Below are 14,919 nucleotides of genomic sequence, written 5' to 3'. Positions count from 1 at the left end.
TCAAAGAATTTATAAGTATAAGCGATAAATATGTATTTATACGCACGTTCGGTGATTCAGATGTATACATATTAATGACTGGCAACAGGTTCTGATTTTAACCGTTCCAGTTTGGAATTTCTATCGATTATTCTTCACTTCAATTTATTAAAATATTTAAAGACGGTTTTCAGACAGGTTTTTCGATTCTTAAAAATTAACAGGCGATAATAAATAAAAGGTTACTCAATCTTTTCACTTTACAATTTTCGTACTTTAATTATTTTCATAATTTCAATCATATTCATGTTCACATTTTCTAATAAATTAGATCATAATGTAGTCGTTGAAATATTATGTTAAATATATTTGTATTTTTAAATTACACTTTTTATACCCTCTTCAATAATGACTGATGCATTTTAAAGTGTCACAGATAGTATTGAATTATCTTTCACGAATATTATTTATACAGCAAGGTTAAAGTAAAAATAAGTTATACTGATAATTTATTTACTTCATTAAAATTTCGTTCATTTTTGGAGTAAATTTTGTGCTGCCCCTTAAATATAATCTACATTATCAGTATTATAAACAAAAAGATCTAGTGAATTATATTTTAAGATTTATAAAAAATTTATTATTAATAAATTTTACAGTTATCATCTTTAAGATCGAATTCAGAACTTGAAATCTACAAAATATCTGTCATTACTGGAAAATTCCTACCAAATTAGAATTAGTTTCTCTTTGATAGTAATTAATCAATCTTTTGCATTTGATGTTGGACAGTGAATAGTATTTAATTCATCATCGATTTGAAACTTCTTTTAGGATTGCACCATAATAAAAATCTAATACTAGTCATGGGCGAATATAATATACTTTTAAAGTATTATACAAATACGCTATCCTATATTATCACAGTATACTAAAAATAAATGAGTCTAGCATCTTCCGGATTTTGATCCACTGGGCAGTAAGGGCATTTCAGTCTGGAAACAAATTGATTCCTTTAAAAAGTGTTTTCGCTATCAATGCACTTATCATTAACTTCTGCTGAACGACATACTTATTTGCATTTGTGAGTTTGTTAAGAGCATCTCGAGAGATAACGTGACCACAAACTAGTTTCATTGGTGGATTGTTTTCTGTACTTTGTTGCCTCAGGATGGGACACGCAAAAACAGAATGATAACGGCCTAGAGTTCCCAAATCAATTTCGATCTAAAATTTTATATAAAAGAAAAAAATTGTCTTTACTAGTTTAATAGTTTTATTAAAAAAAACTTACAGGTAGTTCATCTTTTCCACTCCATATACCAGCAACTTGTCGTTGTTGCATTACTTGTTTTATATTCAAAAGAGCAGGAAGAGCAGTAATGCCAGCATTTATGCTGAAATTCATTCAATATAATTGTGATTTTACGTTACATAAGAATAATAAAATAACTAAAAATAATGTCTTTATTTACCAAACTGAAAGAGGGCTATCAACACTTAATCCTAAAAGTGTACAAGCTTCTCTGGTGAAAGAATCATGAATATCAAGCCACAAAACCGGATCTAGTAAATGGCTATAAGGAGATGACTGGATGCCATTAGGTAAGTATAATAACGTTCCCATTAATGACTGAACTTCTTTTTCATAGCGATTAACAAATTGAGTTAAATGTTTTCGAGCATATGCAATAGCTTCGTTCTGTTTACTTGGTCCTTGCTGAACCAATCTTATGAATTGTAGTCTATGCAGTTTAAACTCTAAGGAAGAATTCTAGAAAGCAGTGATTAAATACTTAAGCTTGAAGATATTCTAAAATGCATATTAATAATTTTAAAATAATTTACTTTTGCAATTAGAGCTTCTCTGTGCTTCATTGACCATTCCAAAGCTGGTTCTAAATTTTTTTGCTTCAAACAATCTAATATGTAATTTAATTCCGTAAATGGCTCTTTTCTACCTTCATCAGTTTTAATGCCAGCTTCCTAAAATAATGAAACATTAAATTAGTATTTTTTAAAATTTATGTTTTACAAATAATAGAATATTATGCTTAATAAAGACAATTTTCATTAGTCAAATTCTCTTTTTTCTATTTTGATTTACAAATGTAAAAGACCAAGCTGGTAGTATAATATATAGTGTACATTACCTGTGCCAATTCATCAGCTATATCCAACATTCCCTTACGATAAAAATGCTGACAAATGACTTGATTAAGAAGATGTGTTTTTTCTGAACCTGAAAATACATCTTCTCTGCTTGTACTAGCAAAATCGGCTATGAAATTTTTGTCAATTGTTTTGCCTACTCTTGAGACAGTGCTATGCAATTCACGATGTTCTGTTGCCAGTCTTTGAACTGTGTCTCGTGCCTTAGTCATTGCTTGTTTTAATACTTGAATTTGATTTAATGTCAGTTCATGATCAGGTGGTGCTGATAAATAATATTAGAATATTAATAATTCAACATATAATAAAGGAAATGTTTTATGAATATTAAATCAATTTAATTTATTATATTGTTCCTAGTTTCTTGGAAACTTGAATTATTTGTTTCTTCACACAATTTTCATATGGCAGCATTGCAAATACTTGTGATGGAATAAAGAGTAGAAACTAATCAAAATAAACAATAAGCACTCCGAATGATTGACTTATTATAAAAATTTTAGCCTAGTTTAATAGTACTAAGTGGAAAGGTAAATTCTTAAGTTTACTAGGCTTTGTTCAACTTTTGTTTAAAAATAGGCGAATATATTAACCAAAAAACATCATATCCATACCTTCCTCTAATTCTTTTTTTAGAGATTCTATGTGATTAATAAGATCACGTAATGTTGTATCGGCATGATTATTTATTGCTCCAAATTTTAACAAGACTTTATCAACCTCGCGTTCAACAGCACTACAAGCCTCCATTGTTGTTTTTCTCACTACTCACTGCTCATATGAATACAGCTATAATCTACTTACGATTACATTTCACCACCACTATTATACACCAGCTGACGTCAATACCGCAACGTTGCCAGATTTCATTTTTCCTTGTTGCAGAATATATAAAAAAATCTTCAATCCAATAAAAGAAATATTGATATGAATTACTCAATCATACAATAAAAAAATTGAATCGGTATATGTTTTTTCTGAATTTTCCAATAGCCTCCAAATTCATTAAATTACATTTTTATATCAATCATTCAATGCAAAGGTTTCTGCGTAAACAAAATTTGGACTAGGAATAATTTTATATTTACTGAATCATAAACATTAATCAAAAGTAATTACATATATTACTCACATATGCACATAGGTATATACAGTGAATTTTTATGTCTATAATTTTATTAACATATTAATAATTGCGAGATTTGGAAAAAACTACAATGTCTTTGTCTGCCACATAACTAAATGAAAAAGTATTATATTGCCAACAAATCAAAATGTAACACTGTAGATGGATGTTTATCATAATTAACTTGCTATTAAAACTTATTCATTCAGGTAGACAACCACAAAAAATATGAACCTAGTATCCTTCCTTATACATATTTATATACTTGGTTATGGATTAATCTTCAAGTTGTTTCATGAGAGGAATGGATTGACAGATTGCTATAAAATAAATAAAGTTGATTAATAAAAAATGTTATAATTAATTATAATTTATCTCATTTAATTATTTGCAAAAGTTTGTAATAATTTTTTATCATGTATTATTGTTTGTGTTGCTCTATCAACTATTTAACAAACTAACAAAACGGAACATAACCTAATATTTGAAAATTATTGAATTAATTGAAATATAAGATATTATTTATAAAATTACCCATTCTCTGGCAATCAATAATACTGTGCTATTTTTTAAAACTGGTCCTACAAGTGGATTCATTTGAGCCATGTAACAGCATAACCAGCTAGTGAATAATAATTTTCAGAATTATTTAACTCATAGCTTTATAAGAATAATATAAGTGACAACTTACAATAACCAGCAGGTAAATGCTGTCAGCATTAGAACAACTTGTAAAATTCTATCGAAAATAAGAGAAAAATCAATTAATTATTGTTTTGTAGAAGATATCTTTACAAGTAAACTTACCCTTTGTTGGGACCTTTAGGAACGAAGAATGGCAATACTATACCAACTGCACCCCAAAATACTGTGAAAAAGAAAACGGGTACCCAGTATGCTCCCATATTTGCTAATTACTACTTTTTAAAGCGATAAATTCTAAACAATATCGTCTTATCCAAACTTGTTAATACGATCAAGGCGTCTGCTTTTGTCACATGACGACTACCTGCACACAACCCGTCTTTGCGCAATGCGCATATTTGTCGCGCATACATTTTATTTCATGTCTTGTTCACTGCGCCGCCCTGGTAGCTAGAAAAAAAGCTTTGGATCTATATCCGAAGTTTTTAAAATTAATTAACATAGTAGAAAAAATTTAAATAAATTTAAAAAAATATATGTTTCTGAAACCTGACTGTGTAGAAATTACCATCGTTCCATTGCGTTCTTGTAATTATGTTTTTAGAACGTTCAATATAAATATAATTGTTAGAGATATTAATTTTCTCAACAATTTCAAAATACAATATACATAATCCGATCTACATGGATATCATTGCTCGCATTTTTTTATGCTCGATTGATAAAAGAAGCTCAAGTAAACTTGCATTACAGTTTGAATATATTCAACTTCTTACAAACAAGTTTGTTGATAAAATTTAATACAATTTTTTTAATCAATTTGAACATAATTATACGTATTTTTTATACATATACTGATGAAAACAATATATTGGCTACAGATCAAACTATCTGTAAGAGCTATATTCTTGAAAATTAGAAATTCATTTTCTATATATCAACTAAATGTATCAGACAGATTAGAAATTCCTTCTAACATACCTAAAGAAAATTACATATTCCAATTAAATAGAGTATTTGATCGATAATGTTTAATTTACTTTATTATATTATGCTTACTGGACAAGTCAAAACTGAAAAAAGTGGTATCTGTTGAATCATTTTTGAGAATAGTATCTCTACTGAATAAATGTTGTCTGAAACTTAATACATTTTTTCTCATCACAGATGTATGCAGTACTTGTTTATTTGGTTTGGATTTACTTGGAGTTTTATACATGACTGACCATTCATTACGTATTAACTGACCATTTCGAATATAAGGCACCAAAATAGAAACATCAGATTCATTTCTTGGTGTAATATTTGCAGACTGAATAGTAATTGGCTTTTTACAAGTTTTTACTGTAATAAATATTGCATTGAATTTTCGTAAAATTGGAAATATTTTTTATACTTTAGTGTAACATGACCCTTCAGAGGCATAATTGAAGTAACTTACCAGAGTATGGAGTCCTAATGTATAGCATAGAATTTTCATCCAAAGTTAGCTTATTGATGTTTGATGGAAAATTTAATTGTGTAAAGCCTGCGTAAAAATTAATAAAAATATTTAAAAATGTCAAGAATTATTAATAGTTTTTAATTAAATTTGTATATGCCTGAATCATTTAAATTTTCTTGTTTTTCTGCTGGTTCTTTAGTGCAACTGCTTCTTGTAATAGAGTTATTGATAATAGTGGTCAGTGCAGGAAGTAATCTTTTTATTACTTTCAGCATCAAGTCACATCGTTTAATAACTCTAAGTTGTTCTGATGGTGTTGCTTTACGTGTGAGAAATTTTTTTAGTGCAGCATCACTTTCATATATGGCTAAAATTGAAATTGTATAAAATAACACTATTTAAAAAATGGTACTAATTTTTTTTGTAAATTTTACCAGCTTTGAATTCACGCATTATCATAGCTGTATATTTATTAATATTTGCTTGTCCTAAATCTTCTACTGTTGCATCTACTTGTTTAGATAAAGATAAAGCCCGCTGGACTATAATTTTAACTTGTGACTGAGATATATCTTGATGATCATCTAAACAACTTGATAGTTCATCAATCCGCATTTGTAAGTCATCAAGAATAATCTATAAATGAACAAATTATGCATTGTATAAAACGTGTTTTATTTACTTCAAGATTATAAAATGCTTTACTTGGCAATAAGCAGCTGGATCAATTATCAAATTGATGTTGTGATGAAAATCATTCATTTCAACTTGCCATTGATTTGTCAAAAGTTTGACGCACGATTGCATTTCTTGATTTGTTGGATGTAAGTAAAATGCAATAGTGGCAGGAATCAGTTCCATCTCTAATGATTCAAAGCTCGCTAAACAATTTCTAATTTTTGCATTTTCTACAGTATAATAAAATTAGAGTAAAGAATATTCTTTATTAATAATAATTATGTAATATCAAACTGGAATCTTACTCTTTCCATCTCTACAGCAAGCTACTGCAAATTTTCCAATCTGCACTGACTTATCTACTATTTGATCAAATTCTTCAATAACAGTTGATAAATCGGTTTTTTTTCTATCTCTTTCATTTAAAGTTGTACCACAGACTTGTATTAATTTTTTCAATTTTTTGAAAGGGTCCTCAAAAACTTCCATGACCAATGTTAAAACTGAAATATTTATCTTTTGCTCTAGACGATAAAGAGCATCTGTTAAGGTATTTATAAATAAATTATTCATTATTTGATCTGTTGGATCTGACTGAAGCTGCCTTTTCAAATTTTCATATTCAGTCAATACTGCTTGGCAACTACCAGTGATTGCATTGAAACTATTTGGTTGACAAATTTGGGCTATTGACATTGCATGAGTGAACACATCTTCAATTCCTAACCACAGCTCTTTACAATATTCAACCTGTTCTTTTGCAGACTTTTCTGATAAAATTTTAATCATATCTAGTACCATATCTAGCCTGTATATAGGCATGTAAATATTTAGTTGACATTAATAAGCTTTACATAAAGAATATACAGATTTAATAATACCTAAACACAAAATTTTGCTCTATTTCATCAGACTCTTCCTCTTCAGAAGGTTGGGAAGAATCTAAGATATTTATAATTGATTCCAAACAAATACATATACGCTCACATACATATTTTTTACACATCTAAAAAAGTTATAAATAAATACATCATTTAATAGTATTAATTTTTAAAATCACTTTAAACTTACATGAATAGGTTTGCAAATATGATATTGTTCTTTCACCACTAAGACTAATAAACTAAATGATGCATACAGTTGATTGCAATATAATGCTAGTCTTTCAGATAGAAGATGTGATATTAAATTCCTTTGATAAGGAAGGAGCATTTTAACGATATCAGTAATACATATTCCTAATTCCTAGAAAAATAAATATGAATATCATTGAGAGGAAAAAGTTATGTTATAAAAATTGAATTTTAGAAAATGTTAATATCACTTTAATATTTGTCAAATCTTCTATTTTTTGAGCAGCTCCCATGTCTTTTACAGATTTTATACACTCTTTTAATCTATGTTTAAATGGGCAAGTTTCAAACTTCTCTAATTCTTGTAACACATGTAAAAATTGTTCAATTACAGCTGTAAATAATTGATTGTTACAATGATGTGCTCCAACATTTATCTGCAATTATAAGTTTGTAGTACAAAAAAGTTTGAAAAGTAATGATAATATTTTAAAATGTACAGGTAGAGTTTATAAGATATTTACTTTTTCACCAAAGTTGATAGTACAAAAATCTTCTATTACAGAGGTGATATTTATTTTCAATTCGCCATAATTATCAATGTTTTCATCGGAAATATGATCAAGTTTATTTGACAGAGTTTGTAATTGATCAAGAATACTTTTCTTCAATTCAGTTATCGTTTCATCTGTACGTTCTAAAGCATTATTATTCACGAGTTCTGATAATTTTATAATCTGAAAAACAAGAAAAAATTTTCATAAGGTCTATAATATGTTTTTTCAACCGTAATTAACGAATAGAATCACTATTAAAATATATATTATTTTATTTAGCTATTAAAGTTGATATTTTTACTTTTTTTTCTATGGGTTGAAAAATATTTCTCATTTGCTTTGTTTTCAACATTTTCCAGCTAAACTGTTCAAGCAATTAGGCGGTATTATACTTTGAAAATGAAGTACACTAAAAAATAATAAACCTTGAACGAAGTCCTAGTTACTTTTCAAGAAATCACAAGGAAAAACATGTTTGAAGTCAAACGTCAAACGTTAAACGTATAATACCAAAAATATCCGCAACCGTTCAATTCAAACCGCTTGCTACTAACCTAACTTTCTACATCGTTGAAATACTGAAGTTGTCTGATAATGTTAGATCTCTCCTCCGAAATGAAATTGGCGCGTAAGTTTGAAAAATAAATTAAATTTACTATTTAATGAAGCAAATGAAACTAAAGAGCTAAATTCTATAAAGTACTAGTTAAAATTGAGTGAACAAAGAGTAGTTAGATTATTTGTCCCTATATAATAATAATCAATTAACTATCCGATACATTATAGTCGAGCTCTATCTTCAGATTGTGTGAAGAGTTGCGCAATCATCGCAAATATACGATTCACAAACGCTATAGCATTGTAGAAGCGGAGTAACGACAGATAGGTACTTGTACGTACATACATACATACATGGTACACATCAATGGCGCGGACAGAGACCTCTCCAATCTCCATTGTATTATATATATATAGTACAAAACAAACACTTGATGATAGTTTCTTTGAAGCGTGTGTGTACAACGGTGGACTGGCTGCTGATTTTGCATCTCTTTTTTTAATTAGTTTATCCACTCTAATATCAGTGAGCATTCCTTAATCATTGCGATGATTTATCGCCGAAGATTTAATCTGTCGTATGTAGGCACGACGACCAGCAGTGACGGCGTCCCTCACTTTGAAAAGCATAAAGGTCCACGATCTTGATTGCAAATGCTTCTGGATATATTATAAATACGACCTTGTCTAGAATTTGCCCTTAGAATTGATTAGCTGAATTAATGGTGTAAAATTCAACTGCAAAGAGTTAGAAAATGTAATAACACAAGAATAAAAATAGCTAGAGAAGAACATACGAAGGGTTTTATTATCGATTTCTTTTACATTTCACTATCAAAATCAATTATACGAATTGGCAGCACCGGCTGTAGGTATATAAAGTGACAGCATACGTCTAACCGGTTTGCCTACATCAAGAAAGTATTGTGAAGCCATCTTCACTTACACGATTTTATTTTCTCTCGAATAAGCAGTGCAACGACGTGTACGTTATATGTCTTTAGAAATACATGAGTGAGGTATTGGCTGATAGTTGATCGACCACACCTGTTGAGAAATGGTACTTTAAACAAATAATAAATTAGTTACAAGCGTGATATACAAAAATCTAGACTCACAAACGGCTTTTGTTCGAAATCAGTGTGCTTCGAACTGCGCATAAACGATTTTCATGACGCGTTTGACTTTGTGCTTACTACAATGCTTGATTCATTGAAGATGTCACGCTATCGACAATGTTTTCAAAGCTTGGTTTGTATTTTCAAATAAAATTGAAATGCAGCCTACGCGGTGGAGCATTTATCTCAAAAATAATGCGCGTAACATCTACTAATCCACTATATATATTTCATGTATGTATATATTTATAGTTATTTATTCATATACTTATAAATATCTATACAGCTATATAAATATCTATATCACAGTTCACACATGGAATATACATGCCGCGTACAAGCTTTGTACCGATACCAATATGATTGGAATAGTATAGCATAAATGAATATTCCTAAAACAAAGTAGAAGAGCGCCCAGGAGTTTCGATAATTTTAAGGTAACATGTAGTTTTATCGATCGTTGATCTTATAAGTACCAACATTCGATTAGTCGTTAATAAGTCGGACCGAAGTATAATCTGACGTCGGGGTAAAAACCAACAAACTCCCGCGTAACTTTCACTAGCGGAGAAACGAATGTCCGTTTAACGACGCTTTTCATCTTCGATCTCGGCACGAGCACACGGGGTCAAACGGGCTCCAACGGGCTCAAAAACGTTTGCCTTTTTCCAATTAGACGAAACTGCAAAGCTGCCACTTTGGGACGGAAGTACCGCGCAGTTTTTCGTATGCAATGGTTTGCCGAAGATGCTTTCATTCGATATCAATAAAGTCTCGAGGAACCGATTGACGTTGATTTTTCTTCGTTCCTCTCATCGCCAAATGTGCAATACAACCATATGCATTGATCCAAAACTGGCCTCGTATGCGCACTATGGACATACAGTTGAGTATTATGTATATATAATACGTGCAAGTCGCGAGAGAAAAATCGAGCGAGCGATTTCAAATATAGAAAAGTGTGCGCTTCACGCGTTGTACTCGTTTTTCGGAAACGTACGAATTAAGCAACAGAAATGTACACGAATGAAATGTAAATTGCAGTCTAATGCCGGAGCGCCTGATGAAAGGACGCGCGAAGGCGATAGTGTGCAGCGCGCGCCGTATGAAAATGGCAATTGTTGCAATTGAAGACCAAATAACCGTGGAGCGAATCGATGTACGAAGGCTAGGCGCGTTCGGGTGCGACGGTAAGTATTTCAAGTCATTAGTCGAGACAGAACGGCTCAGGCATATCACAATATTTACAGTCTCTGCGATGGACTGCAGGTTCGACGAGCCTCGACGAGCCGCAACGAGTCGGGCGCGAGCGGGGCGGCGGGGCGCGGGCCCCGTTGTCGGGGGCTCGGCAGGCGGCCGCTCAGGAGCAGGCGCACTCGAGCACGCGCATGTCCTTCCAGTTGGAGACCTTGAGCTTGGTCGGCTCGCTCTCGTCGAAGTAGAGGATCTCGAGCTCGGCGAGCTTGCTGGGCGCGCAGCAGGGCCGCGGCGCCTTGCTGCGGTCGCCCTTCCAGATGAGGCTCTGCAGCAGCGCGTGGTGGTGCGCCGGGTTGTAGCGCGGCGGGCAGCGCCCCTTGCAGAAGCCCGCGTCGAAGCTCTTTGGTTGCACGATGAACTCGAAGCCCTCGAGCTCCTTGAAGTTGACGCTCATCTCGTGGCGGCAGCACCTCTTGGCGCCGGGCCCGGCCGCGACCTTGCACTCGCTGCGCCGGCCGCGGTGCACCGACCACAGCTCGCCCACGCCGCTGGCGCGGCGCGCGCTGCGCCGCGCCCGGCCCACGGGCCCGCGCGCGCACGCCAGGTGCAGGTTGAGCGCCGCCTCGGACACGCGCAGGCCGCGGGCCGTCCAGCCGCCGGCCGCCGCGGCCGCCACGAGCTGGGCGCGTAATCGCAGCGGCCGCCGGCGGCGCAGCTCCGCGGCGGGCAGCTCCAGCTGCAGCCAGCGCGGCCGGCCGGGCGCGAGGCCGCGGAGGCCCAGGCGGGCCAGCGCCCGGCCGCCGCCGCGGCCGTCCGGCGCCTCGCCGTACACGCGCAGCTCCAGCTCCTGCTCGGGGTCGCCGTCGCGCTCGCGGGGCTGCAGCAACAGCCGCAGCAGCGCCGACTCCAGGCCGCAGCGGTCTCCGCCTCCGCCCGGCGGGAAGCTCAGGCTCACCGGTGCCGTTTCTCCGTCTCCGGCTTCGATGCCTGCAATCAGCGGGACCGGGTGACGCGAGCTGTCGCTCGGCTGCGGCGACACGACTTACTGCTGGGGCGCAGCGCCGACAGACTCCTCCGGTGCGCGCCTCCTCGCTTGCGCTGCAACTTGCTCAGGTACTCGTTGTGCGCTCTTTCGTACTCCGCCTGGCTGACGTTCGCCTGCAATCGTTGTTCGAAAGCCAATAAGTCGATAGTTTGGCGTTCAGTCGGCGAATGAAATGCGTTGGCTACGTTTCTATCCTTTTCGCTGTTGCCAGTGGCAATGGAAACGGAGGCAGAGTCGCCGGGAAAACCGAGCATGGATCGAAGCTACTTTCGATTATGAGTGAACGAGTGAACGCGGGAATGCGCTGGAAATGAAAATCTAGTATGTCACTAACGACGCTGACCCAACCCACCTTGGCCTACATTCCCATAGGAAATACATGTAGCGAAAAGTGAGTCTTTACATAATTCGCCGGGATCGTTTCATTTATTTTCCCGTGACATCGTTACGAACGAACACCTGCACTTTTACTCTCTCTCCCTCTCTCTGCGCGTGAATTCTCTATGGGATGAGTGTAGCAGCGTATTAGCAGCAGTAGCAGCAGCAGCAGCAGCAACGCGGCGACGAAGCTCGGAGAAAGGAGGAATGCCAGCTACAAGGAACGATTTGCTTGACCTAAATAAAACCTAAATAAATCGTGATGCATCTCCCGTCGGCACGCGATCGTTAAGTGCTCGGCGACGATTCTACACGACGAATCTCTATTGACGTTCGTGAATTGCCAGACCTAGCCGAGTCTCGCTGGCGTTGACTCGTCGAGGGTAACGGCGATATTAAGAAGATACAGGCCGGCCAAGTACGTATTAGGGATGGAGGCATGGCGAGAGCCGAGGTGCGGAGGTCCGCTACGGTACGGAATGAAATCGCTGCTAGCGCGAATGAGTCATCGAGTCGCCAGTGAGTCAGCGCGAGCAAACTGAAGGTGCCAAAGCGTTCTATCCGTAATTTTGGAGACTGTAGGCAAAACGCCGCGTGCGAGGATAATGCCGAGCTTGGCGAGTTAATGAATCCGTTCGGAAATGACAAGAGACGGAGAGATTCCAACGAGCCTGCGACGTTGAGTGGCAGCTTCAAAGGGTTACTTGCAAATGAGCGGCGAAAGACGCGCGCGTCGCGTGCAGTCGGATAAGCGACAGCTGACAATGGGAAAAACGCCGTTATTGTTCTGCTTGACGGCCGGTGCGCCAGTGCCTGCGCGCGCGTCTCGCCTGCCGCGGCGTTACATTGCCCCTTTGCCAGTTTGCCTTTCCGTCTGGCTTGCAGGCCTCCCGATGCACTGCATCTACTTGGCTTCCAGCGGCGCGCGAGCACAGCTACTTCTTTAATTATGCAAAGACTTTTAGCGAGCCGACTCTTTGGTCTTTCATCCGCTCTGGCTCGAATGCACTTCGGATGCCGTATATACTCGTCGGAGTTTCTCTCGCCGACGCACACAATACGACGAGCGACGCATAATAATAATTCGAAGAAAAAAGAAAGAGCGAAAAGAGAAAGAAGAGAAAAAAAATAATGGAAAATGAAAAAGTGGCAAGAGCGCGTGCGAGCACGTGCTGCAGGCTACGTGCCAGTCTCGCTTCGGCGGCACATTGTCCCCATTCAGCCTCGCGCGCAACGCCTTTTCTCATTACCGCGCGAGCCTGCAGACGGCCGGCTGGCAATATTTTGGCTCGGATGGCGCGCGACGAGAGGCGCGGGGGACCGGCGCGGAAAGCGAGGGAGAGAGACACCTGTTGCTTGCCTGCTTACTTTGGCCACGTCGGGGATGCCGGCGAGTCCCAGCGCCTCGACGATGCTCGACCTCACGTCCAGGAGCCTCTGGTCGTGGGGCCGTTGGGCCCCGCCGACCGGGCCCAGCAGCGGTGGCAGCAGCACCAGCAGCACCAGCGGCAGCACCAGCGGGTCCGACGGCCGGCGGTGCCGCTGCGCCCGCGGCTCCTCGCGGCCCATGCCTCGCAGCTGCCAGCCGACTAGTGGGCTCGTCGCCGGGAGCGGCCGCTCCGAGCCGCCGTCCTGGCCATGCTCGCCACTGCACTTGCGGATCCGGCGCGGAGAGGCAGCGAGCGCCTGCTGGAGAGCCGTGCTGCTCGGGTAAGCGCCGCTTCTCGACTGCGACTAGTAGCGTCGCTCGGGCCGACTTGGCCGCGAGCGCGAGCGCGAGCGCGAGCCGCCGACGCTGCCGCCGCCGCCGCCGCCGCCGCCGCCGCTTCTTTCCTTTGACGACGCGCCGTGCCATCCAGCCGGCCGAGCTGCCGGCCGTCGCCACTCTTGCTCTAACTCACTTACCGCGCGCTACCTGCCCGAGCTTATCGCCCGACTCGCTTCGCTTCCGATTAGCCGATCGCCGCACGGCGCGGAGGCCGGGTGGTCGGCGCCCGACTCGGCCCGTGCGCCCGGGCGCGCCCGCGCCCGCCGAGCCCCACGCGGCGGGATTCCCCATTACGCGCCGCCGCGGCCAGGTGCTCGGCGGCCCGTCGGCCGCCCGCAGAAATAGCCGCGCGCCGCTCTATTCTCGGACGCGCCGTGCGCAATGGATTCGCCGGACGGGGCGCGCGTGCACGGGCCGCGCGGCAGCTTTTCCCGATCGAGCGCGGAGGGAAGAGGGAAGCCCGCTGCGCCTCGTCGCGCCCGCCTTACGCGGAATCAGCCCCGACTCGCGGAATCGATTCATCGGCGCTCGCTTCCAGGTAACTCACCTGCGTGCACGGCTCGCCCAGCCCCTCGGCCCGCCGCGTACTTTCCCCCATTCGTCATCCTGCCTCGGCGTCCCCGCCCGACGCCCGCGCCTCCTTCCACGTCCACGGCTGCGAAAACCCGACCACCTCGCGGCGTCTCGCCGACGAGCTGCTCGCCGGCGATTCGGCCGACTCGACGTCGATCGCGCGAGCGCCGTCGCGTGCGCAGCCGCGGTGCCCTCGGCGAAGTCGAGCAGAGGCCAAGGAAGCATCGGCAAAACTGGATTAGCTGCTCTAGAGTAATGCATTAGTGCTAAAAGCGTGTGCTCTCGAGTGCGCGCCCACTAGTGCACGATCGTCGCGTCGGTACTTCACGGGGCCGCGGCAAAAAAAGAAAGAAAAAAGAAAAAAAAAATGACTCGGCTCTGCGGCAGCTCTTACCTCTTCCTCTTTTGCCTTCTTTTTTCAAGTGAACGTATGCTTTCTCACGCATAGTGAGCGGTTGTCCGCTTGCCCGACCAGATTTCGAAGCTTACCGTCGTCACTGCTAGTGGAGGAAGAGAGAGAGAGAGAGAGAGAGAGAGAGAGAGAGAGAGAGAGAGAGAGAATGGAGGAAGGATGGACACAGAGAAAGTGCTCATACAATCTCCAAAGG

General features: G+C 39.9%; 4 protein-coding genes across 7 annotated transcripts; all 4 read right to left on the bottom strand.

The window, feature by feature from the left end:
- Positions 1-45: 45 nt before the first annotated feature.
- On the bottom strand, positions 46-3,057 carry LOC131664229 (E3 ubiquitin-protein ligase RMND5A). Of its 2 annotated transcripts, none has more exons than XM_058935157.1 (7): positions 2,766-3,057; positions 2,133-2,416; positions 1,828-1,965; positions 1,455-1,753; positions 1,274-1,376; positions 1,052-1,206; positions 46-992 (listed from the first exon to the last, which is right to left on the bottom strand). In XM_058935157.1, the coding sequence occupies exons 1-7, from the start codon at positions 2,899-2,901 to the stop codon at positions 911-913; spliced, it is 1,197 nt and encodes a 398-aa protein (XP_058791140.1). In that variant the 5' UTR covers positions 2,902-3,057; the 3' UTR covers positions 46-910. The 2 variants fall into 2 exon arrangements, with proteins under 2 accessions (XP_058791140.1, XP_058791141.1); XM_058935158.1 differs by having other exon boundaries at positions 92-974.
- A 197-nt stretch (positions 3,058-3,254) lies between these two features.
- Positions 3,255-4,301, bottom strand: LOC131664231 (V-type proton ATPase subunit e 2-like). Its single transcript, XM_058935159.1, has 4 exons — positions 4,085-4,301; positions 3,969-4,016; positions 3,812-3,899; positions 3,255-3,597 (listed from the first exon to the last, which is right to left on the bottom strand). Exons 1-4 carry the CDS (start codon positions 4,180-4,182, stop codon positions 3,571-3,573), a joined length of 261 nt encoding a protein of 86 aa, XP_058791142.1. The 5' UTR covers positions 4,183-4,301; the 3' UTR covers positions 3,255-3,570.
- Positions 4,302-4,347: 46 nt separating this feature from the next.
- LOC131664227 (uncharacterized) lies at positions 4,348-8,213 on the bottom strand. 3 transcript variants are annotated; one of them, XM_058935154.1, is made up of 14 exons: positions 8,185-8,213; positions 7,976-8,083; positions 7,642-7,854; positions 7,369-7,554; positions 7,116-7,289; positions 6,926-7,050; positions 6,350-6,852; positions 6,072-6,274; positions 5,801-6,002; positions 5,524-5,733; positions 5,364-5,450; positions 4,982-5,266; positions 4,491-4,903; positions 4,348-4,372 (listed from the first exon to the last, which is right to left on the bottom strand). In XM_058935154.1, the coding sequence occupies exons 2-13, from the start codon at positions 8,024-8,026 to the stop codon at positions 4,860-4,862; spliced, it is 2,283 nt and encodes a 760-aa protein (XP_058791137.1). In that variant the 5' UTR covers positions 8,027-8,083; positions 8,185-8,213; the 3' UTR covers positions 4,348-4,372; positions 4,491-4,859. The 3 variants fall into 3 exon arrangements, with proteins under 3 accessions (XP_058791137.1, XP_058791138.1, XP_058791136.1); XM_058935155.1 differs by lacking the exon at positions 8,185-8,213 and having other exon boundaries at positions 5,364-5,443; positions 5,520-5,733; positions 7,976-8,148; XM_058935153.1 differs by lacking the exon at positions 8,185-8,213 and having other exon boundaries at positions 4,362-4,903; positions 7,976-8,148.
- Positions 8,214-9,020: 807 nt separating this feature from the next.
- On the bottom strand, positions 9,021-13,691 carry LOC131664225 (embryonic growth/differentiation factor 1). The gene is made up of 3 exons (XM_058935149.1): positions 13,339-13,691; positions 11,594-11,705; positions 9,021-11,534 (listed from the first exon to the last, which is right to left on the bottom strand). Exons 1-3 carry the CDS (start codon positions 13,537-13,539, stop codon positions 10,711-10,713), a joined length of 1,137 nt encoding a protein of 378 aa, XP_058791132.1. The 5' UTR covers positions 13,540-13,691; the 3' UTR covers positions 9,021-10,710.
- Between the last annotated feature and the right edge of the window lie 1,228 nt (positions 13,692-14,919).

Source organism: Phymastichus coffea, unplaced genomic scaffold (genome assembly GCF_024137745.1).
Source record: "Phymastichus coffea isolate CEN01 unplaced genomic scaffold, Cenicafe_Pcof_1.1 PCOF00043, whole genome shotgun sequence".
Taxonomy (NCBI): Eukaryota; Metazoa; Arthropoda; class Insecta; order Hymenoptera; family Eulophidae; genus Phymastichus; species Phymastichus coffea.
This window is presented reverse-complemented; position numbering and strand designations above follow the sequence as displayed.